The sequence below is a fragment of the Coregonus lavaretus genome, assembly GCF_964263955.1.
Source record: "Coregonus lavaretus genome assembly, chromosome: 36".
Taxonomy (NCBI): Eukaryota; Metazoa; Chordata; class Actinopteri; order Salmoniformes; family Salmonidae; genus Coregonus; species Coregonus lavaretus.
The window spans coordinates 30,783,065-30,809,047 of record NC_140023.1 but is presented as its reverse complement, the minus strand read 5'-3'; the positions used below and the strand labels follow the sequence as shown (position 1 = coordinate 30,809,047).

Sequence of the window (25,983 nt, the reverse complement as noted above, 5' to 3'; positions counted from 1 at the left end):
TATCAAAAGGTTATCAAAAGGTTGCCCCAACAAACTTGCACAGGTTAAACATATTCAAATTATAGATATTGACAAAGTAAAATGTTGGAAATAAATTGTACTTGATGTTTTCTATTTTTATTTAATGAAAAAAAATAAATCATGAGGGCCAAAAAGCCCATGTGCAGCAGATGGCATTTCCCCTGTACACCTAAAGCCAGCTGTACTAAGGTCAGCCAAGGACAGTTGGATTTGTGAGCTTGGCTCCATATCAGAGGCTTCTAAGAGCTATGCTATAAACAGGTCAGTTTATAATGACACAAATCTGTATCAGACGAGTCATATTAGAGACTCATACAGGACAGATAACTAAAATACATAGCCTAGTTTTTATCACATTAAAAAGACAAATATTTCATAGCCTCAGATCTGAATAAACATGCGTTGAAACATGTATTTATTTTGGTCACAGACCAAAACAGAAACCGAAAGCACACGTATCTAAATCAGTTTATTAAAATACGCAATACATTACAGAATACCCAATGACCTCATTTAGTAATGATGATTTGCATCGTCATATGACTTTGCACTTTCTTAAAGGTTTTTCATGTTTTCAATTACATTTACCATGGTTTCCCAATCTGATAATCCAGATTTGTAGCCAGACAATATGACCTTCATTCTCACCTTGGTATGAAAAGCCGCCAATTAGGATTTTCAGATATAGCATGTTCCACTAAAGAATAGATTGTATAATTTATGCCAAGTGGAGGCTTTTGTATCTCTCACCACTTTGTCAGAAAGCATCTAGTCTTCATGATTGTTCAACAAAACATCATTTTGTATTACATTACTTTATCAATGTTTACAGAATTGACTTTCCATTAGATTTGTTTACTCATGAAGTTATTATCATAGATTTCACAACTTGAATTATATAATTTAATAAAATGCTTGCAGTGACACTACATTTCTTATTTTTTTATTTAACCTTTATTTAACTAGGCAAGTCAGTTAAGAACAAATTCTTATTTACAATGACGGCCTACCCCAGCCAAACCCGGCCGACGCCGGGCCAATTGTGCACCGCCCTATGAGCCTCCCATTCACGGCCGGATTGTGATACAGTCTGGAATCAAACCAGGGTCTGTAGTGACACCTCTAGCACTGAGATGCAGTGCCTTAGACCGCTGCGCCACCTGCTCATTGAACATCTCATTCCAAAATCACAGGCATTAATATGGAGTTGGTCCCCCCTGCTATAACAGCCTCCACTCATCTGGGAAGGCTTTTCACTATATGTTGGAACATTGCTTAGGGGACTTTTTTCCATTCAGCCACAAGAGCATTAGTGAGGTCGAGCACTGATGTTGGGCAATTAGGGCAATTAGGCAATTAGGCCTGGCTTGCAGTCGGCATTTCAATTCATCCCAAAGGTGTTTGATGGAGTTGAGGTGAGGGCTCTGTGCAGGCCAGTCAAGTTCTTCAACACCGATCTCGACAAACCATTTCTGTATGAACCTCGCTTTGTACACGGATGCATTGTCATGCTGAAACAGGAAAGGGCCTTCCCCAAACTGTTGCCACAAAGTTGGAAGCACAGAATCGTCTAGAATGTTATTGTATGCTGTAGCGTTAAGATTTCCCTTTACTGGGACTAAGGGGCCTAGCCCGAACCATGAAAAACAGTCCCAGACCATTATTCCTCCTCCACCAAACCTTACAGTTGACACTATGCATTAGGGCAGGTAGAGTTCTCCTGGCATCCACCAAACCCAGATTCATCCGTCGGACTGCCAGCTTGTGAAGTGTGATTCATCACTCCAGAGAACGCGTTTCCACTGCTCCAGAGTCCAATGGCGGTGAGCTTTACACCACTCCAGCCGACACTTGGCATTGCGCATGGTGATCTTAGGCTTGTGTGCGGCTGCTCGGCCATGGAAACCCATTTCATGAAGCTCCCGACGAACAGTTTTTGTGCTGACATTGCTTCCAGAGGCAGTTTGGAACTTGATAGTAAGTGTTGCAACTTGTTACACGCTTCAGCACTCGGCGGTCCCGTTCTGTGAGCTTGTTTGGCCTACCATTTCGCGGCTGAGCCGTTGTTGGTCCTAGATGTTTCCACTTCACGATAACAGCACTTACAGTTGACCGGGCCAGCTCTAGCAGGGCAGAAATTTGACGAACTGATTTGTTGGAAAGGTGGCATCCTATTACGGTGCCACATTGAAAGTCACTGAGATCTTCAGTAAGGCCATTCTACTGCCAATGTTTGTCTGTGGAGATTGCATGGTTGTGTGCTCCATTTTATACACCTGTCAGCAACGGGTGTGGCTTAAATAGCCTAATCCACTAATTTGAAGGGGTGTCCACATACTTTTGTATATATAGTGTATTTGATTTCAAAGTAAGGACAATTTCTCCTGCTTTGTTCCAGTCCATTAGTTAATTGCCTTTCAGTTTCGAAATGAGGTCAGTGTATCACTGAGATGTGTGTGTGTATGTGTGTGTGTGTGTACAGTAGCATGTCAGTTACCATTTGAAAACATAATAACCTTATAAAACAAAACACCAAAATACACTTGAATAGTTAATATAACTTGACTATGATTGTGTGAACAAATCTTGCAGTCAGTTCTCCTAAACATGAATCCAATGTTTTGAGAAGATTTGACACTGTATGTGAACCATTTGTGGAGTGTTCCAGTCTTGCCACCAAGTGGATTCATTTTGAGTGGTAACACAATCTCTCCTTTGGTTGTTGGGGGGATGCATTTTATATAATTTGCATAATGCAGAACTTAAACATGACAACTAACTAACTAACTAACTAACCATATATTTTGTAAACATGTGACCTTTTTCATAATCATGGCGCTTTTCATTTAAACTGCTGTGAACCACTATAGGGTATATTGTTTGTTATACGGAGGGACAGACAAACACAGACACACACTTTTGTAGTACCTCATGAATATGTGTGTTTATTTATTATGTTTATAGCTAAGAAGATCCTCATCCAATGAAAAGTGTACTCTCTCTCCTTTTTATCACTGGCTGACTTTGAAGAAGGCAAACTAACAGCAGCTGATATTGTAGAGCTGTAAATGGTGCTGTATAATATATTACTGCCATGCAAATTCAGTAGACTACAAGAAGCATGAATGAATGGCTGTAGGCTATATGGCTGGGTGCTGAACATTCTTTCAATGAGCTGGACACCTGTTGACTCGCGCGAGCAAAACAGAGCTGTAGCCTACATGAAACGCGTGCATTTGACATCACAGGCATCCTTCACCGGACGGTGGTCGCACACAGACATAAAGGCTTGTTGTGTAAGTAATTGAGCGCTTTAGAGTAGCGGTGTGTAAATACGTGATAAGGGGGCAGCGGTTTGTGTTATGTTCAGTAAGACATTCTTATGCGGATTGGGGCAAGGGAGCTTTACATAATTACGTGCAAGCTTTTTCACGTGAAATGCTCCTTTATAAGTGGGTTCCGTTAGGTTAGATGCACATCTTAAAGCGAGCGGACAGTAGCGAGTAAGTGGGTCTGATTTTAGCACTTTATTTGTATGAAAAATCGCATTCAAGATGGTGTCTTCTTACCCTTTACCGGATGGCTTCTCAGACATTGATGTGTTCTCTTTGGGATCTTGTCTGCTCGTGGAGGGTGAGTGTCACGTTTTCTGATGGAATTCATCCATAAATGCGATAGCTACTGTATGCTATGTTAGATCTGATGCTCCTTGGTCAGGGGGTGGTGGCCAGTTACGCTCTTTAAAGGTGCCAGTGGTGTTATGTGACTTGATACAATATGGATGAAATGCTGATGTTGGCCAGAAAATCGCATGATATTCAATAGTCAGGAATAGTCAGGAATAGTCAGGAATGATGCATTATTATTGTTTAAAAGCACTTGAAAAGAAAACGTGCCTGCTTTCATTTTAATTTTTTCATGGGATTTGCCTCTGGGCTGTGCGCACTGTAGCCAAGTACCTCAACTCCAGGTTGATTTCATCCAAGGAGTTGAGTGCAGACTGGAGTTTTTTTTTAATTCACCTCCTACTCCTTCCAGTCACTATGCAGTGGATACATAAAAAATGTAAATTCTTAAACCCTTACCGTGTACCTATGTTTGCCCTCTGTTGTTGTGTGCCTTTCTTTGTTTGCTGAAAGCAATAATTTTTAATAAAACATTAATCAAATGTGACTCGTTTCAGGAAAGTAGGCGTATGTGGTGTGTCACTACATCACAGCAGAGGCATTTGAATGTAAACATTTTTTTTTTTTTTTTTATCAAAAAGCATTTTTGGGGGCAGAAATACCTTCTGGAACATGTGAACTTTCATGTGCCTTAATAACAAACTTGTATGGCATCTGTAAATAAAAATGAAATTGTTAAATTACGAGCCTAGTTGGTTTAGCCACGGATAAAGGCAGGAACCTTTCCGCTAGGCAAGATTGGCTGAGATAATGGATGGGCTAGACATGCCGAGAGATAAGTTCAGATTGGTCTGCCATGTAGCACGCTTCTGTCTATAATATGAGCTGCTCAGTATGTGTAGGTAATCCTTTCTAACGCAGCTTTTTTGAAAGATGTCACGAAGAACTGCACAAGTGTTACTCTCCACTTTCTGGAAGAAAATCAATGGAATGCCTGGTGGAAGCAGAGTATGATAGCTAAGGAGATAGAGAAAATGCTGGTGTTTGATTGCAAATATGTGGAGGGAGTCGAAGAGAGAACACAGTCTGTCACAGAAGGCAGTTGTATAAAACACATGTCTCCGGATTACATCTTCAAACTAAGGGCAAACATGGCATCCGTGACAGAGAGGGAGAAGCATTCATCCATGTATACGGGTAAGAGAGTCTAGCTAGCTACATTTTCAGATATTATACGTTTCTCATTTTTATTTTATTTTGTCACACTCACAACCGTAAGCTATTTTCTGTAATTAGCTCGCCATTCATTTGTAAATAATGATCTTGTTGTGAGTTTACTTTCCTGTAATAATGAATACAAATTAGCTAAAGTTGAGATGTCAGCTATATGATATGATCATTATTTGAACTGGCTAGCCAGCTAATTTAACGTTAGCTAGCTAGCTATCAAGCTAGAAACTAACGAAAATATTGCTTAGAAAGTTGCTTTTAGTTGCCTGGTTTGCTAGATTGACATATACTAAATTCATTTTTAAACGGATGAGTTTATTGGTGTTAAAGTACACCAGTTATGCTATTTTGGACCACCAGGCTGCTGATGTCATATAGCCTGTAGTTTTTGTGTTTATACTTTTTCATAACGACAATGACAAGTTTAATGTCGTACGACAATATAATGTTAATGATGTCATTGCGACAACTGTCTACAGACATGTCAATAGACGTAGTATAAACCAGCCTTTCGTCTTGAAATCTTTGGTTTTTTAGTACACTACCGTACTCACTCTGTTTAGCACATGGCCTCATGTGAATCCTTAAAGAGATGGGTGGGGCTAAGACTTAAGAGGTTGTGAACGATGTTGAATGGGTGTAGACAAAGAAGAGCTCTCCAGTATGTGTACCAAAACATTCAAGGGCCATTTTCTCAAAAGTGTATCAACTTTCAAAGCAGAATTACTTTCCCATTGTTCCTCACCTCTAGTGTATGATATAACATTTTCTAGCTCTGAGTCCCTACCAATGTTGCCACTAAGCTGATACGTGCACGGCCCCGCACCTCATCCAGGACTGCCTCGCAGAAGAAATGCCAGGCCGTGCAGAGAAGCAAGAGATTGAACTTCACTGAGTTCGCTCCATTAGTTTGCACTATATAGATCAATGTTTTTTCTGTGATCTAATCAACATTATATCAGACCCTTTTCAATGCAACAAACCAAAACAAATCTAACTTTGTGAGATTGAGTCTTTGATTTTGTTGTAGGCAGAGCTAGAGCGCAACAGAGCCCATGAGCGGTCTTTCAATCACCCAGGAGTGAATGCGCTTTTCAGATCAGTTCAGAGCGCAGAGCCACACGTGTGCACATTTGTTGATATTCTTTGCTAGTTAGCAAGTTATTAGCCCAGTTATAGATAAGTATAGGTCAGCAATGGGGAGTTACTGCTTCCTACAAGAGCACAAAATGTGTAGGCTACATTTCAAGCTCTTTGAAAAGCCAGTCAGATAAAAAGGTTTGTCTTAATTAAAGGGGCAGTGTTGTATTTTGAGACAGGCTTGAATTTGCAAATAAGCCAATAGGCAGAGGGGTAGCCTACATTGCCTGATTCTCTGTATGGTAATAATAATTACTTTTATTTTGAAAGTGGTTTCTTGCATCATATAGCACAATGCAATTTACAGTCACCTATTTTGTCCATGGCGTTAAAGACCAAGTAAAAAATCATGAATTCATGTCAAGCCCTTCATTATGTAAAAACTTTTTTAAAAGTATCATGCAATGTAGGCATGCATTGAACACCACATATAGGCTACTGTAGGCTATCTCATAGAAATCAAAAACTATTTCCATGTGAAAATGTTTTGGGATTTGCTCCATTGGTTTTGTTTGTAGGCCTACATTATACTCAAATAGCCACAATAGCCTATTGGCTACTGTCTACAACTGTAAGGGTACAGCCTCAGTGTTCACTGTAAAAAAAAAAAAAACCTTTAGAGGGACCATTGGTCTCTACCTTTATCCAATTTCGAATGTTGCTACATAAGACAGAATTGAGCCGGTCGGTCACAAATACAACTACTGACTTTCCTCATTGCTGTTGCTCTAAGATGGCAACTCAGCACAAATGCGCATGTGCCAATTGAATCTCAACAAGGAAACAGTCGGTGGTTGTATTTGATTAACGTTAAAAAGTATGGATTTCAGCAAACAAAGGCACGCAACAACAGAGGACAAACATAATATAATAATAATATGCCATTTAGCAGACGCATTTATCCAAAGCGCATACATTTTTACGTATGGGTGGTCCCGGGGATCGAACCCACTACCCTTGCGTTACAAGCGCCATGCTCTACCAATTGAGCTACATACGTTTACGGTAAGGGTTTAAGTATTAAAAGTCTGCGCTCAACTCCCTGGATTAAGTCATTTTGGAATTGATTTACTTCGCTATGCGCACTGCTACTTTGTTTATAGCCTATTCTGTGTTATGTTCCCTAAAGGTCTTCTGGGATTCTTCCTGAATGCTGTGACAGTCGCTGCTTTCATCAAAATAAGAGAACTGAGAACCCCCAGCAATTTCCTAGTCTTTAGCTTGGCATTGGCCGATATGGGCATCTCCGCGAATGCAACAATTGCCGCTTTCTCCAGCTTTCTGAGGTGAGTGACGTAGCATAACCTACTAATCCTTTCCATCACCTAATTTACTTTCTACTCACACTGACTCATTGTTGCAACGTTTTTCCACTGTGAAATACCATGAATTGAATGGAATATGGAATATTCTAAACCAGGGTTCTCCAACTTGCGGCCCGCGGGCTGTATATGGCCCGCAAGTGGTTTTATTTTGCCCCCCAAGTTTTCAGAGCAAACATTTTTTATTAATTGTTGGACATAATAGACTGTAAAAACACCAGGAAATCATATTTTTAATGAATAAATATTTTTCCAAGTATTCCCACGCATAATAGAGAGACGTGATCATATACAAATGTAAGCAAGGTTTGAAATGATTATGTTTTAGTCAAACATTATATCTGTTTGGGCTTCTTGCGGTCAATTTGCAGTCTACAAATTATTTGTAATTATGTTCCGGCCCCCCGAACACACCAGCTCAAGAAAAAATTGGCCCGCGGCTGAATCTAGTTGATGATCCCTGTTCTGTACTATTCCTGCAATAGTCTATAGTGGAGCAACGCAAAGGAGAATGTCTCTCGCTCTCTCTCAGACATATTCCAATCAATTAGCTCATCAATATCTCTGCGTAGTGTTAGAGTAGTAGATCAATAAGGCCGGGGCAAAGACCAACGGGTTTAGGGCATACATGTAACAGACCTCCCGGGGACTGTGCTGTGTAAAGGCGGAGGATTTAGAACTCTGTAATCAGGGGGATGAACGATGACGTTGGCGTCTAGGTGATTTAGGATGAAAACAGCCACCGGATTCACTTCAAATTCAAAATGGTTATTAATAGATGACCTTGGTCAATGTAAAAGATCATAAACAGACAGTGACCTTCCCTACCGTCTAGTTCTATGCTCTACCAGTCTAATCATTGGTTGTTGAGCATTATAAATAGCATTCACAACCAGCTGAAGAAATAGGCTATGTTAAGGCCTAATGTATTGTCTTTCCCCCTCTTTACTCTGTCCTTCTCCAGGTACTGGCCCTATGGCTCTGATGGCTGCCAGACTCATGGTTTCCAGGGTTTCGTGACAGCTCTCGCCAGCATCCACTTCATTGCTGCAATCGCATGGGACAGATACCACCAGTACTGCACAAGTAAGTGGCATGAGTCTCTTAGGTCTCATACATCTCCACAGACACACATACTCACACATCCATCCCCAACAACAAATGCACAAACAAACACACACTAGATAGGACTAGTCTTTGGGTGCAGCTGTTCTTGTGGCCTCACATCATCCTAAGAGGCCATCTGGCCTTCAGCCTAAGAGTCTATTAATCTGTTAGGATGTCACTCATCTGCATGCTTTTAATGACTTATCACGAATTCATAATCTGCAGATTACACTAACACTGACACACTTTCTATTGTGTGTCATGACCCTGTCAAACTATATATCAGAGAGCAATAAGAGAGATACAGTTCCACAACGACCAGAAGTAACCAGGCTTCTATTAAAGAGAGTTACAGTATGTGGCCAGGGCCAGATTAAGAAATAATAGGCCTTGGGGCTTTGTGTTTTTTATTGCCTACTCTTCGTAATGTAATGAGTAGATTGGATAGTACTAATTTAGGTGAATAATATAACTCAATCACTGTTTACAAAAAGATGCATGGCTGAGCGCGTCTAGTTTGGAGTAGGCGCTAATTGATATACTATACTAATACTAATACTAATAGATAAAAAACCTTCTTCTTTTTGACAAAATGTTTAAAAAAGGTATAATCTTTGTGAATGATATTATCGGTAGGACTGGTGGAGTTACAGTGAAGGAAAAAAAGTATTTGATCCCCTGCTGATTTTGTACGTTTGCCCACTGACAAAGAAATGATCAGTCTATAATTTTAATGGTAGGTTTATTTGAACAGTGAGAGACAGAATAACAACAACAAAATCCAGGAAAACGCATGTCAAAAATGTTATAAAATTGATTTGCATTTTAATGAGGGAAATAAGTATTTGACCCCCTCTCAATTAGAAAGATTTCTGGCTCCCATGTGTCTTTTATACAGGTAATGAGCTGAGATTAGGAGCACACTCTTAAAGAGAGTGCTCCTAATCTCAGTTTGTTACCTGTATAAAAGACACCTGTCCACAGAAGCAATCAATCAATCAGATTCCAAACTCTCCACCATGGCCAAGACCAAAGAGCTCTCCAAGGATGTCAGGGACAAGATTGTAGACCTACACAAGGCTGGAATGGGCTACAAGACCATCGCCAAGCAGCTTGGTGAGAAGGTGACAACAGTTGGTGAGATTATTCACAAATGGAAGAAACTCAAAAGAACTGTCAATCTCCCTCGGCCTGGGGCTCCATGCAAGTTCTCACCTCGTGGAGTTGCAATGATCATGAAAACGGTGAGGAATCAGCCCAGAACTACACGGGAGGATCTTGTCAATGATCTTAAGGCAGCTGGGACCATAGTCACCAAGAAAACAGTTGGTAACACAGTACGCCGTGAAGGACTGAAATCCTGCAGCGCCCGCAAGGTCCCCCTGCTCAAGAAAGCACATATACAGGCCCGTCTGAAGTTTGCCAATGAACATTGAATGATTCAGAGGAGAACTGGGTGAAAGTGTTGTGGTCAGATGAGACCAAAATCAAGCTCTTTGGCATCAACTCAACTCGCCGTGTTTGGAGGAGGAGGAATGCTGCCTATGACCCCAAGAACACCATCCCCAACGTCAAACATGGAGGTGGAAACATTATGCTTTGGGGGTGTTTTTCTGCTAAGGGGACAGGAAAACTTCACCACATCAAAGGGACGATGAAGAAAAATAACATATGGGGGATTGGAAGTGATGCAGACAATTACATTGATGGAAGTTACAATCTATCTGAAATATTAAAGCTGATCTACCCCCTAAAAAAACAAAAAACAAAACAGTTGCATGACCTAGTCTACACAGAACACTCACACTATTGATTCAGGAGGACCACGCACAGTTACCATCCGCACAGCCTTCGCAAAGAAAACAAGAGCGCAGGCCTGTGTGGCCTCTGGCATTTCAGCACCACCAGCTGGCTGGACAGAGCCTTTCCAGTCTCCAGCGGACGAGTATTAGGCCTTATGCAGTGCATTAATTTATCGTTGATCTCAGTCTGTTTTTGACAAGATCCAACTCTGAAATGGACGGCTCCCCTGATGCATTGGTAACAGGTAAAGTTAAGAATATTGGGAAAGACTGCTTGTAGATTCCTCTGTCTCAACATGTGAAGCAATGCCCTGGCAGATCCACATGTTGCAAGTCAGATTGATGTAGGTCTTGTGAGGAAAGTGAAGGCATATTGTTTAAAAATCAAAATCAGTTGTTTAGCTCATTGTATGAGTCATACTTCCTATCCAACTCGGCAATAAGTGTTTCAATTACAACAGTGAACACACCGACAGGAAATATCTGCTGACCTGTCATTGATAAACAACAGTCAGGCTCTGCCTCTGATGACTCGTTAGCATGTTTTTTTCTTCTTCTTGCGTGTCAGGTTTGTAAAGTGTTAAAACGCTTGGGGACATGTTCTTTCCTTTTGCCTCAAAGCTATCAAACTGATCCCGGAACCCAGCCACAAAATCTCTTTAGGAGGCCACCAAACAAACAGTGTTAGTCAGCTCCAGTTCGACTGCCTGAAGTGCAGTGCTTGTATTCTGAAAATGTTGGAGTATTGTGTTCCACAAGTTACAGAGAAAAGCAATCTCAAGTTTATCCATTTGGGTATAGAGTGCTAGAGCCTCATTATGCGTGGCCAGAGTTAGATTTTTGTCCTCAGATACTTCTGAGGCATAATGCTTTTGTGGCTTGTGCATGGGCAGACCACCTTGTAACAGAAAGAGATTTGAGGGTTTCAATTCAACTGTTTTCATTTGGTTGTAAACCTGATATAATAATCTGCCAAATTCAGAGTATGTGCAGTGCAAGGCAGCCACTCTGCCAATGGGGTTGATCTCTCGTATGCTTGATTGCAGGCCTTTGGTTGTCGTTGTCCTTTGTGTCTTTGTGTTGCGCAGAAAAATAACCAGTTAGTTAATTCCTTGCTTCTGCTGTTGTTTTATTTTTCAGTAATTTTATTTTCTGGGCTCCACTCTCACTTTTTCCCACAATTTTCAGTAGGCAGGCTAGCTAGCAAGACTCAGTCCACTATTGTGTAAACATTTTAGACAAAGACATCACACAGATTCCATGTAGAAATTAGATTCTGACGAACACAGAGCACATGGAGATTCTGACAGTCACAGAGAACATGAACACAGAGGAAAAACACAAAGTATTGTTAAAACTTCACTTCTTGTAATAATGATGATGAGAGTATTTCCATTCTACGGCAGATAGTTAACAGTTGTGAGGCATGCCAGAAATACAGCAAACCTAAGCCCAGACCAGCTGTTGGTTTGACACTGGCTTCTAAGTACAATGAAAGTGGCTGTACATCTACATGAGCTAGGACCAAGTGTGTGGTACCTTCTTCACATAATCAACCACTTCACACGCTTCAGTGCTTGAAGCATTGTGAATACAAAGAAACCCAGGAGGATAATTAAATAATAATGAAATAAGAGAAATGGCTGAGAAATTCAACATGGAGGTAAAGACAACTGCTACAAACAGTCCATGGAGCAATGGACTTCTGGAGAGACATAATCAAACACTCACAGAGATCATGCTGAAAGTGAAGCAAGACAATGGATGTGACTGGAAAACAGCCCTAGATTGGGCTTTGATGGCAAAAAAACTAAATGCATAATGTTCATGGCTACAGACCATATCAACTAGTGTTTGGGCAGAACCCTAATCTTCCCTCTACTGGTTGACAAGCCACCAGCACTAGAAGGGACCAGTGTGCATGGGTGGAACAGCACCTTTCAGCACTACATGCAGCAATAAAAGTGTTCACTGAAGCAGAGTGTTCAGAGAGAATTCACAGGGCTCTGTGTAAACAGCTTCTACCCACCGATGAGAAGTACGAGACTGGAAACAAAGTGGACTACAAACGAGTTGACTGTCAAGAGTGGAAAGGACCGGGAGTAGTCATTGGCCAAGATGGTATGGTGATATTTGTCAGGGTGCATCATTCAAGATGGCGGAAAGTAAATGATCAACAAGATGGAGGGGCTGTTGCTGAGAATCAGCCTCCTACTGATAATGACAAAAAGGATACATTGACACAAACCTACCAGATGTCGCATCCAATGATATGGACACTGAAACTGACACAGGAAATGGAGCAGAGACCTTCAACCATGACACAGGTAATACTTGTGATGGTCCAAATGAGGAAAACGTTCAACAACAGCCACATGTGTTAAGACAACATGGTTGTTCCAAATCTGAAAACTAGGCAAACTGTTAAATACATGGACAGAGATCGTGGTATTCCACACACAGCAATCGGCATTGGACGAGCAGGAAAAGCCAAAGGAAAACACCAGAACTGGTACAACTTGCAGTACTCTGAACCAGCTACACTTTATGGTACATCCGGGTCAGCTGACCTGTCACTTGTAGATAATCTCAGAATTGAACCAATGGAAAAACAGAATGACATTCAAAATGATGATGTACTTGAAACAAAGGACGTGTCATTTGACTCAGCTAAACTAGATGAGCTCAGTACCAGTAATTGGAGTAAAAAGGACGTGTTTGAGGAAGTCAAAGACATTGGCCAAAAATGTGTCTCAACAAGGTGGGTGTGTACCCTTAAAGAATCCTTAACTGGAATAGTGCCAAAAGCATGTCTAAAAGCAGGTTTTGAGGAGCTGGCTGCTAAAGAACTCCCAAAAGACTCATCGGCATGCACCTCGGAGTCACTCAGATTGCTGCTGACAGTGATCTGCCAGAAAAAATGGAAACTTCATTCCATAGACATCAAATCTGCATTTTTGCAGGGAACAAAGCTGTCAAGGGACATTCACATCCGACCTCCGCCTGAAGCTAAGAGCGAAGGAACACTGTAGAAACTAAAAAAGTGTGTGTATGGCCTGGCAGATGCATCACTCTACTGGTACAACAAAGTCAAGGCAACAATGCTGAGTACAGGTGGAAAAATGTCACAAGTGGATCCTGCAGTCTTCTATTGGCTTGATCAAGACTGCAATGTGACGAGTACTTGCCTGTCATGTTGATGACTTCATCTGGGGTGGCTCACAGTCCTTTGCTACAACTGTGATTCCACACCTCAAAGCTGTTTTCCAAGTCGGCCGTGAGGAGCATGATAGTTTTTGCTATGTTGGCATAGAGTTTATTACAGTTGACAGAACAATACTGACACAACAGGAAAGCTATATCAATAATCTTCAACCCATCCACATGGATTCTTCAAGAGCCGTACAAAGGAATTCCCCTCTCTGCGGAATTGAAGCTGATCAATTGAGGTCAAAATTAGGTCAAATTATATGGGTTGATAGACAGAGTAGACCTGATGTAATGTTTGATGGTTGCAACTTGGTATCCAACACAAAACACGCCACTGTACAAACCATTCATGAGGCAAACAAAGTTGTTCGTAAACTGAAATCACAACAAGTGACTCTAAAGTTTCAGCATGTTGGAAAAGATGACTCTCTGAAACTAGTTGTCTTCAGTGATGCTTCCCTAGGGAACCTTACAGAAGGAGGCACACAAGGTGGACATCTAATCATTTTACATTTACATTTGAGTCATTTAGCAGACGTTCTTATTCAGAGCGACTTACAGTTAGTGAGTACATACATTTTCATACTGGCCCCCCGTGGGAATCAAACCCACAACCCTGGCATTGAAAGCACCATGCTCTACCAACTGAGCTACACGTGTTAATGGGTGAAGAAGGAAGATTCTCGCTTATCTGTTGGCAGTCAAAAAGGATCAGAAGGGTTGTCCAAAGCACACTTGCTGGAGAATCCCTTGCTCTTGCGGATGGAATTGACAAAGCCATCTTTCTGACAAAACAACACATTCTACCTGTAGTTTGTGTCACTGACAACTACTCCTTAGTTGATGCTGTTAAGTCAACCAAGTCTGTCACAGAGAAAATACTTTGTCTTGAGATTAGCAGCATCAAGGAAGTTATTCAAGCACAGAGAATCCGCCGGATTCTGTGGTCGGCCACAAAGGAACAGCTTGCTAAAAAGAACAGTCTGACTAAAAAGGCAGCATCCGGTCTTGTGCTCCTAAAGGCACCCAGTAATGGAAAGTGGCAGCTTGATTAATACAAAATAAAAACTTTGTCACACAACCCATTTGTAATGGGTAATTTAAATAATACTGGGGACATTTCATTATTTTTTGATTGTCTTTAAAGAAAAGTGGGAGATTAAGGTCATATTTTAAGTATCCCTATATTTCTGTTATTACGGTGCTATCACTCTGTTATTAGTACCCCTGCGCCGTAGTCTCAGGGTAGATGGACCTGGCCTGAATGCAATGGCAACTATGTATTGTGGAAATATGGTGAAGTAAACATAGTTAAACTGGAACCTAGTCGTTTTGTCATTTTGAGTTAACAACTTACACAATTGACCAGTTGCATTTATTTATTATGCAGTTTATTTTTACTTTTTTATTAATCAGTTACCCAATCAAGGCAGGGCCCCCCAATTACCCACGTGGGCCCCCTACCTCCTCTCCTCCCTCATCTGATGATTAGCAAAGCGGCAGCAGGCTGCAGCTGGCTGTCTACACTCTTTGAGAGCAGGCTCCTGAGTCCTGTGGTTGGCAGTTGCAGTAAAAAAAAAATATATATATATATATATACACTACATATATATATATACTGTGTATATATAATATATGGTGTATATATTTCCATTATTATTATATTTGTTTTACTTTCAGCCCCGGTAAGCACCTGCATTAATTAGGCCCTGAACATGGCCAACAACTGGCCAATGGGAAGCATTTTGTTTTGTAGTATTTCAACCAAATAGTAAACCAACATTAACCATGTTGAGCTTAGGCCTACTTCAAGACAAGGATCAACATAACAACATGAAATGGATTATATTACTCCCCTTATCTCTTCTCATTCTTTGGGTATGTCGCAGATGGAATCTGTGATTTGAAACCATAAAATATGTGGCATTACAATCAATAAAACAAAATACTGCTACAATTGAGGAAATATGAAGACAACCCTTAAATGTTTTAATATGAACACTTTCTCACAGATTCCCTCTGGTCCTGCCCTACCAAAAATGTATATGTTAAAAACACAATAATACAATAATTACACAATAACACATTTTATTGTGCGTTCACAGCTAGTTTTAAGTACATGTTTAGTTCCTAAATACATTTAAAATGTGACATGACACAAACGTTATTCGAATTTGTTAATTTTATGAATGTGTTGTATATCTGTCTGGCCCTGGAAAGCAATGGGGCTGAGGGGATATTTCATTTTACATTGAAATGGTGGAGAGTAACAGTGTGTGTTGTGCTCATAGAAATATAATAATCCGATTTGATTTCTAAGAGTACAGCACACACCTTTACTCTCCCTCTCCATTCCAATGGGAAATAAAAATTATTGATATGTGGTCCTCTGTAGCTCAGCTGGTAGAGCACGGCGCTTGTAACGCCAAGGTAGTGGGTTCGATCCCCGGGACCACCCATACACAAAAAATAAAAAATATGTATGCACGCATGACTGTAAGTCGCTTTGGATAAAAGCGTCTGCTAAATGGCATATTATTATTATTATAATATATTCTAATCATTGTATTTCTATGGTTGTGCTTCTCATCAGGGACAAAGCTACAGTGGAGCAGTGCCATCACTCTGACTATCTTCATCTGGCTGTTCACCGCCTTCTGGTCCGCCATGCCCCTCATCGGCTGGGGAGAGTATGACTACGAACCCCTCAGAACCTGCTGTACCCTGGACTACAGCAAAGGAGACAGGTAACGAACACACTCACATACCTGCACACGCATGCACATTCACATGCGCACACACATGGACTACAGCAAGGGAGACAGATAACACACACACACACATCTTCACACATGGCAAAAAGACAGACCGATGGGCAGACACACACACACACACACACTCAAATGCACACAAAAATACACAAAAAACCTGGCCTACAACAAGGGAGACAGGTAACACTTTCTGTAGTGTAAAACATCCATATTGGCTCCCCAGATGCACTTGTTTCATAACATCCTGTGTTCTTTCTTTTCTTGAACAGGAACTATGTGTCCTACTTGATCCCCATGGCCATTTTCAACATGGCCGTCCAGACTTTTGTTGTCATGTCCTCCTACAAGTCCATCGGCCAGAAATTCAAGAAGACCGGAAACCCCAGGGTAAGAATAATGTCCACTATTATTGTCATACATGGCCCTGTTCCAATACTGTCAACATGCACCCTTCCCTCCTTGCTACCTTGAAGGAATCCCTGATCTAACATGACTTGATAGGGGAATGCAAGTGATTCATAGATTATATTTCCAGATTTCACAGAACCAGTAATGTCAAATCAGTGATACCTTCAAAGATGGCTGCATTTCAAAAGAATGCACTCAGTTCCAAACCCAAAATGTCCCCCCTATCTTTCTATGACTGACCACTGCTTATTTGAGGACTAGGGAGGAGAAACAATCCCTATAGTGCTAATGTTCATCTATTTAGTCTTTTCAGTCCTACAAGGTGTAGACCATCAAGGCCCCATGGTTTGGAATGCAGCCACTGTACCTTAAAGGAAACTGTACTGTTGAACAGACACAGTAGACTAGTAAGAGTATACTGTAGGTCCCACTAGGGCTGTGGCGGTCAATAAATGTCAGCCAGTGATTGTCAAGCAAATAACTGCCGGTCTCACGGTAATTGACCGTTAATTAACATAAACACGTTTAGCATCTTCTGGCTTCCTCGGCATATCCTACAAGCCACTAATGCAGACATTTGGAACATCTATATTTTAAGAAGTCTAATAAATCAATTTAATATAGCCTACACCATCACAGTATATCCATTAGTTAATTTAGACAGGTCTAAAGGGCGGCAGGTAGCTTAGTAGCTTAGTGGTTAAGAGCGTTGTGCCTTTAATCGAAAGGTAGCTGGTTCTAATCCCCGAGCCGACTAGGTGAAAAATCAGCCGATGTGCCCTAGAGCAAGGCACTTAACCCTAATTGCTCATGTAAGTCGCTCTGGATAAGAGCGTCTGCTAAATGATGTAAATGTAAATGTAAAGAAACATGATATGAATAAAATGTGGTATATTTCAGAAGAACAGAATAGCATACTCTGAGTTGTCCTTATGTTAGGCCCTGATCTGGCTATGCCATATGGCTGTGGGCTACACTAGTTCATTTAGCAGACAAGATTTGCTTAGAATTCCGTGGCATTTTTTTATAGTATGAAGAATACAATTGAAAATAGCTGAATAAAATAAAAATGATATTTTCTACAAACGATTTCCGAGGGAGTGCGCACACGCGCCTATTCTGTGTTGAGCAGTTAACAAAAAAACAGGTCCTCCTATATGCTTAATTTAGAGTTATTTATGCAACGTTAGTTGTGATACAAATGTTGGGCTATATGTTTAGATTTTTAAAACATTCTAAGGCTGCATGATGCAACTCTAATGATGTTTTGAAAAAAGTTGCATGAAAGGTATGAGCTCTGCTTTGTTTCTTGTGCAGGCTGCACACACTTCATCAGTCTCTCATTCACAATTTGATAAGCACTTGATAATATTCTAACCAGGCCTCGAATTTCCCGGCAGCATCCACCTTGTGTAGCCGTAATGCCCCCTAAAAACATCCATGCCTTTGCGGCCAAAGTGGCTGTTGTGCCCTTGGGCTGAATATAATAATTATAATTCCCTTCTCCCAGCTGCCAATCACCGTGCTCCGAAGCACTTCTCACTCAGGTGGCTCTCTCAGATATCTCAATTCTTATTAGCCAATGCCCGTCACGTGATCGGGTCCTTCTCACAGGCCTCTCAGCTCCGAAGTAGGCTACAAGTGAAGACAGACACATCAGGGACTGCGTGGGTCCTTCTTATTGAATTCTGAGGCACATATTGAAGATGTTAGAAAAATTGTCCACATGTACTTTTTTTCAGCCAACAAGATGAATAGGCCTAACAAACAGCAAATGCACTAGCCTATGTCAATCTACTATCCCCCATTGTACAAAAGTTGACCTATTCTATTGGTCAACTTGACCTTCTGTGCGAGAAATAAATGTTCCAAACATACTCTGGGTCAGTTGTGGGATGCGATAGATCCCAAATTAATACAACCACTCGCATCAAAAAAATGTTTTGCGCAATGAGGCTGATGCAACAGATCAGAACGTTTAGCTTAAAATGTTGATCAACTATTATGCTATTTCTTCACATTATAAGCGCAGCAATGCACACACGGCAGTAGTCTATAAGCGCAAATGATTGATTTTTGACAACTTTGCATTGATGTCAGAGTGATTTAGAGGGACTAGAGTGCTGAGTACCAGGAAGTTAGCAAGTTTGGTAGGCTACTAATGACCATCAGCAACATCAGAGCTTGACTAAACGGTCACGTGGAATTTGACTGTGATCATTACACAGTCAAGACATACTCTCTCTCTCTCTATCATGACTCGTGACTGCCGGTGTAGTGGTAATACGGTCACCGTAACATCCCTAGGTCCCACGTGACTGGAGGGACTGAATCAGGTTGCCTCTCCCTCTATATGTTGCATAAGCCAATTACTCGCGGTTGTGTAGCTAGGGCTTACGCTGTGCTAGCCGGAGCACAAAGGCGTCTATGCTGCTGGAAACAATGAGCTCCTTTCACTAAGGCAGCACTGTTACTGTTATCTAACCTTCAAATAGCATCACACAGACAGAAATACTCTCTCTCTCTCTATCTCTCTCTCTGAGATAAGCTTTATTAGCATGAATGATAAGACCACTGTTGCTAAAGCGAAGTGAGATAATGACATCAACAATAACAGTAATAGTGATTACAGAAAGGGGAAAACATATATGTTCTCTCTTTGTCTCTCTCTCTCTCTTGCTCTCTCTCATGCACACACACACACGGCCGCACTTTCAAAGAGTGTCCAATACCTCAAATGCATCATTATTACTTTGGAAACACAAAACACAGAAAGCAAAGCCCCCTCTCCTCTCAGATGCCCCAGTGTTGGGTTTCTGCTAGGAATGTCTACAAAACTGTAAACAACTACTTCATTAACATTCCTGTATGGATACAAAGGTTGTATACATGGTAAGTGGCATTTGCAGTCTTTGTGTCATGTGTACTCAAAAATAACACATACTCAAACAAAACTGTTATCCCTAAGTATAGTGTATTATGAGTATAAAACATGGGATTACTATGAATGGTCAGTGAACAATGTTTTACTGTGTGCCTGTTTTGGTGCATTGTCTGAGTTTAGTTGATTATGAAATGATGGTAAGCCAGATATTGTGTTTTTGTCCCAACCGTTATCCCAGGCTTGTGACAAGGCCGTCACATGCATGTAAGCCCCATGACCCGAGACGTTTTTCCACTATTCATGGTCGAACAGTAACAATCCCTTCTCTCTCTCTCTCTCTCTCTCTCTCTCTCACCCTCACCCTCACCCTCAACCTCACCCTCTCTCTCTCTCTCACCCTCACCCTCTCTCTCTCTCTCACCCTCTCTCTCTCTCTCACCCTCTCTCTCTCTCTCTCTCTCACCATCTCTCTTTCAATTTAATTTAATTCAGATGGCTTTATTTGAATGGCGAGTGTAACCTCATACATTACCAAAGCAAACATAGAGGAACATATTCAATCAATGGGGATGGAAATAAGTCATAATACTGTCCCTCTCTCTACAGTTCAACACTGCCACTCCCCTGAAGACATTTTTGTTCTGCTGGGGACCCTATGGAGTCCTGACCTTTTACGCTGCTGTTAAGAATGCCAACCTGGTCTCTCCCAAGATAAGGATGGTGAGGACAACACACACATGTGCATACACAGACATGCACACACACACACATGTTCACACACACACATGCGTGCACACACACACACACACACACACACACACACACTGCATCTAATCTAACAGTAGACATCATATAGATTTCTCAAGGTCATATTACTTTGTGTTTGCCAAAGATCTTTTACACCATTTACCAAATACACAAATACAATACTTAGGGTTTCTGTGTAATATAGTAGCCATTAATCGCACTGCTTGATGATATAACTAATGGTCCTTTGGTCCCCAAAGCAATGTACATTTAACACATACTTGTGTAGTGTAATGGCACATGCAGGAGTCAAGCTCACAACACTGGTGTGCCAAATTTCATACTCCAACCAACTGAGTCTATGTATACAGTTTAAGTCGGAAGTTTACATACACTTAGGTTGGAGTCATTAAAACTCATTTTTCAACCACGCCACAGCCGACAGGCGAACAACAACACACAATCTAACTAACACAAAACAGGGAACTTATAGGACACGTAATTAGGACACAAACAGACACAGGTGTACCAGACAGACCAAAGCAATCAACACACGAAACATACAACGGTGGCAGCTAGTATTCCGGGGACGACGAACGCCGAAGCCTGCCCGAACCAGGAGGAGGAGCAGCCTCGGCCGAAACCGTGACAGATCGTCCTTTTTGGAGAAATGTCCTCTAGTCTGATGAAACAAAAATAGAACTGTTTGGCCATAATGACCATTGTTATGTTTGGAGGAAAAAGGGGGTAGCTTGCAAGCCGAAGAATACCATCCCAACCGTGAAGCACGGGGGTGGCAGCATCATGCTTTGGGGGTGTTTTGCTGCAGGAGGGACTGGTGCACTTCACAAAATAGATGGCATCATGAGGAAGGAAAAGTATGTGGATATATTGAAGCAACATGTCAAGACATCAGTGAGAAAGTTAAAGCTGGGTCGCAAATTGGTCTTTCAAATGGACAATGACCCCAATCATACTTCCAAAGTTGTGGCAAAATGGCTTAAGGACAACAAAGTCAAGGTATTGGAGTGGCCATCACAAAGCCCTGACCTCAATCCTATAGAACATTTGTGGGCAGAACTGAAAAAGCGTGTGCGAGCAAGGAGGCCTACAAACCTGACTCAGTTACACCAACTCTGTCAGGAGGAATGGGCCAAAATTCACCCAATTTATTGTGGGAAGCTTGTGGAAGGCTACCCGAAACGTTTGACCCAAGTTAAACAATTTAAAGGCAATGCTACCAAATACTAATTGAGTGCATGTAAACCTCTGACCCACTGGGAATGTGGTGAAAGAAATAAAAGCTGAAATAAATTACTACTATTATTCTGACATTTCACGTTCTTAAAATAAAGTGGTGATCCTAACTGACCTAAGACAGGGAATTTTTACTAGGATTAAATGTCAGGAATTGTGAAAAACTGAGTTTCAATGTATTTGGCTAAGGTGTATGTAAACTTCCGACTTCAACTGTATCTGTATTTTATAAAACTTGCTGTACCGTACTTTGACACAAATGTACCACCTTTTTGAACTTGCTAGTACTGAGACATTTACATTGCTCTGTTTGTCTTTGTGTTTGTAGCTGGCTCCTATTCTGGCAAAGACCTCTCCCACGTTCAACGTTTTCCTGTACGCCCTGGGCAATGAGAACTACAGAGGAGGCATCTGGCAATTCCTCACTGGGGAAAAGATTGAAGTGCCTAAAATTGAAAACAAGTCCAAATGAACTAAGCATGCGATAATCACACACACACAAACTATCCTTGTGGTTTTCTGACAGTTCATGTCAATGGACTTGGACTTCTCTTTATTGTGTTTGTATGTTTGTGTGTGTCTGCATGTGTGTGTGTGTGTGCATGTGTGTAAGTTACATTTTAGTCAGGGGTTAACGTGGAGTGGAGTGATGTGTTTGTTGTTACATTGGGATGTATTTTATGTTCACACTCTAGTTTAGGATGGGCTGTTTGTAGTAGACATGCTATACCCACGGCTCCTTTGTTGTCCAATGTTGTGAAAATGTTAAGCTTTAAATGATAAGCAGTTGTTACAGTTATTACATTTCAAGCCTATTGTCAGACTGAGGCAAAAAATATATTATTAGAAATTAGATATTAATATTTGATATTATTAGATAAATGATGAATTCCTCTCCAGCTAAAATAGCCTAGAACATATTTCATCTCCATGGACTGAAATAGATCATTTGGTAACACTTTACTTAAGTCTGCAGGTAGAATGACTCATTCCCGTCCAGCTTAAATAGCCTAGAACGTATTTCCTCTCCATGGAATAAAATAGATTGGTGTAATGCTTCATCACTTGTTATGAGCATGTACAAGCCTTTATGATGTCTTATTATAAGACTTATAATACATTATGTCGCTGTTATTTAGTATTATGAGATGGTAATAAGACATAATCAGTGCTTGACTTTCTATAAGAGTTGAAGGAACTCAAGCAGTAAAACATTTGAGGTGCCGGTACTCAACTCCGGTGAGCTCCGGCCCAAGTCAAGCACTGATTATAATGGGTCATACTGTACATGCGGATAACAACTCTTGCTCTAACAATACATGATAACCACATCAAAATGCATCATACTTGCTGGCTTTAAGCATATTGTTACCAATCTTTTTATTAATCAAACATGATACTACATTGCATTCCTTTGAAGCTGGATAATTTAATGGAAAGATTAGAAATTGCCAGATAGAAATCCCTTATTAGCTCTAGTCCCAATATAAGCTATATAATGGTCATCCATAGATTGGGCATTCCAATCTGGCTTTGTAGGCTTTAATCCTACAAACAATGGTGTTTTTCATGAAAACACATCCCACCAGCCAGCCGATATTATTATAGGAAAGAAAGAGATGTATTGTACGTGCTCTTCTCACCTCCAGGCTTAGCTTCAAAGCCAGAAATAAAAAATGGTCTACTTTTTCACGTAAAGTCTTTGTTTTGTTATCACATCATTCATTTTAGAAAGTAAACTACTAAAATAGAAATACAGATTTTAATTGTTGATACGTTATAACTGGTTGCACAAGTTATAACTGGTCAGTGAAAGTAAGCAATCACCTTGATTATGATATGCCAAATGTGGCATTAGACAATCACACATGGCATTGATTAAGGTTATGTTACTGAGATGATGTTCCTTGACATTAATTGATTTTAATGAAAGAGCAAAAGGTAGTGTTTGAGACCTATTAATTCCACCCAACTCCTAGATTTGTACTGTATGTATGATTCAGTTTATGTGGAGAGTACAGTATAGCAACCAGCATCGGTTAACATTATTACCTCAATATTGTAGTAAAATGGCACAGTAGTTTTCAGTGTTACTCAGGTGTCATTGTAAGAACATGTTGGGTCCATAGTTCTAAGTAACATAAAATAACAAAACTGATTTATCATATAATCAATATACCGTTACTGATGGTTGATGCTCGGAAAAGTAAGAATGCACACAATACTTTCATAAGAGAGATCAAATAGTATGGGAGATCAGATAGCTACAATAAAGAATAACAATGACGAGGTAATAATATATAAGTTGATTCCATTGATACAGTGGTAACACTTTACTTAAAGCCTACTTTATAACATACTATAAGCATGTATGAGCCTTTCTAATGTCTTATAATATGATCTCTTTATCAGCCTTTCAACTGATTCAAAATGGGTGTTTTCTAGTCAAGATTATTATGTGATGATAACAAGACATTATAAGGGATCATACATGTTAATGACAAATCTTACAATTAAGTGATAATGCCTGAGAAGCTGGTGTTTGGAGGATATATTGGCACGGGTGTTGTTAGGCCCGAGATGAAGTCGTGCCAATATATCCTCCAAACACTGGCTTAGAGGGCCTTATCACTTTAATACAACGGGTTTCCAACATATTCAAATAATAATTAACATATTTTATATAAAAACATATTTCATCCTTCCACGAGATATATTCCCGATACAAGTCTAGGGTTGTTACCCAAGCTGCCTGGTCGTTCATTATATCAGTTAGGTTGCTAGAGATGTGACCCAGTCGTGAAGTGTTTTTGTTCTATATCTATGAACGTTCGCTCTAAATGTATCGTTACCATGCTGGCTGGCAAAGTTCTAATGCCTTGCTTGCTAGCGGCTCTTGCTAGTGACATTTATTTTGATAGGCCTACATCCATAACAATGGGCTAATGATGTGCGATTTCACCTGGCATAGACATTATCCAGAGCGACTTACAGTAGAGTGCATACATTTTTTTCATGCTGGTCCCCCGTGGGAATCGAACCCACAACCTGACGTTGCAAGCGCCATGCCCTTCCAACTGAGCCACACAGGACCTATGAAAATGTGCTCTCTCATCAGGACACTGTTCAGAGGAGCTATCCAACTACACAGCTAACATAATTTCTTCAAACTGAATCTGGAAAGACCGCAAACTAGCTGCATTTCGTTCATTTTAACTGTTTTTCTATTGACATTTCTTTGTATACTGTATATCCATAAACATTATGCTGATTCATGATTTTGACTGGCTGTGAAAAGCTGTCTGTCTCGTCCTGACGCGTTAATCCTCAATGGGACAGTGGAGATTGAATTTCAATATTGAAACGATGTTGTAAAGGTCGGAGAGACAAACAGCAATGTTTATATAAATCTCCACTGATGAAAACCAAATGCTAGTCTAAAAGAAAGGGGAAATAATGTCTAGATGCTTTTCTACAGAGATCAAGTTTATAAATTCCCTGGTTGGGCTGATGAGACAGTGGATTGCACAGTGACATGGAACAGGAAATAGGCATTTCAACCTCATAGCCGGTGATAACTTCTGGAATAGACACCGGCTGGAATGTGGTTTTAACCAATCAGTATCCAGCATTAGACCCACCTGTTGTATAATGAATGATAACTGATTCAGGAGAAACTAAGATGATCTGTTTTGCAATTGTAAAAATGTGGGGTGTTATAATATACAGTGGGGAAAAAAAGTATTTAGTCAGCCACCAATTGTGCAAGTTCTCCCACTTAAAAAGATGAGAGAGGCCTGTAATTTTCATCGTAGGTACACGTCAACTATGACAGACAAAATGAGAAAAAAAATTCCTGAAAATCACATTGTAGGATTTTTTATGAATTTATTTGCAAATTATGGTGGAAAATAAGTATTTGGTCAATAACAAAAGTTTCTCAATACTTTGTTATATACCCTTTGTTGGCAATGACACAGGTCAAACGTTTTCTGTAAGTCTTCACAAGGTTTTCACACACTGTTGCTGGTATTTTGGCCCATTCCTCCATGCAGATCTCCTCTAGAGCAGTGATGTTTTGGGGCTGTCGCTGGGCAACACAGACTTTCAACTCCCTCCAAAGATTTTCTATGGGGTTGAGATCTGGAGACTGGCTAGGCCACTCCAGGACCTTGAAATGCTTCTTACGAAGCCACTCCTTCATTTTTACATTTACATTTTAGTCATTTAGCAGACGCTCTTATCCAGAGCGACTTACAGTTAGTGATTACATATTTTTTTTATACTGGCCCCCCGTGGGAATCGAACCCACAACCCTTGCTCTATCAACTGAGCTACATCCCTGCCGGCCATTCCCTCCCCTACCCTAGACGACGCTGGGCCAATTGTGCGCCGCCCATTAGTCTCCCGGTCGCGGCCGGCTGCGACAGAGCCTGGATTCGAACCAGGATCTCTAGT

General features: G+C 40.7%; 1 protein-coding gene across 1 annotated transcript; it reads left to right on the top strand.

The window, feature by feature from the left end:
* Nucleotides 1–3,331: 3,331 nt before the first annotated feature.
* Nucleotides 3,332–23,219, top strand: LOC311110587 (RPE-retinal G protein-coupled receptor-like). The gene is made up of 7 exons (XM_084153105.1): nt 3,332–3,654; nt 7,147–7,303; nt 8,304–8,425; nt 16,052–16,205; nt 16,499–16,616; nt 20,128–20,241; nt 21,854–23,219. Exons 1-7 carry the CDS (start codon nt 3,576–3,578, stop codon nt 21,995–21,997), a joined length of 888 nt encoding a protein of 295 aa, XP_084009231.1. The 5' UTR covers nt 3,332–3,575; the 3' UTR covers nt 21,998–23,219.
* Nucleotides 23,220–25,983: the final 2,764 nt, after the last annotated feature.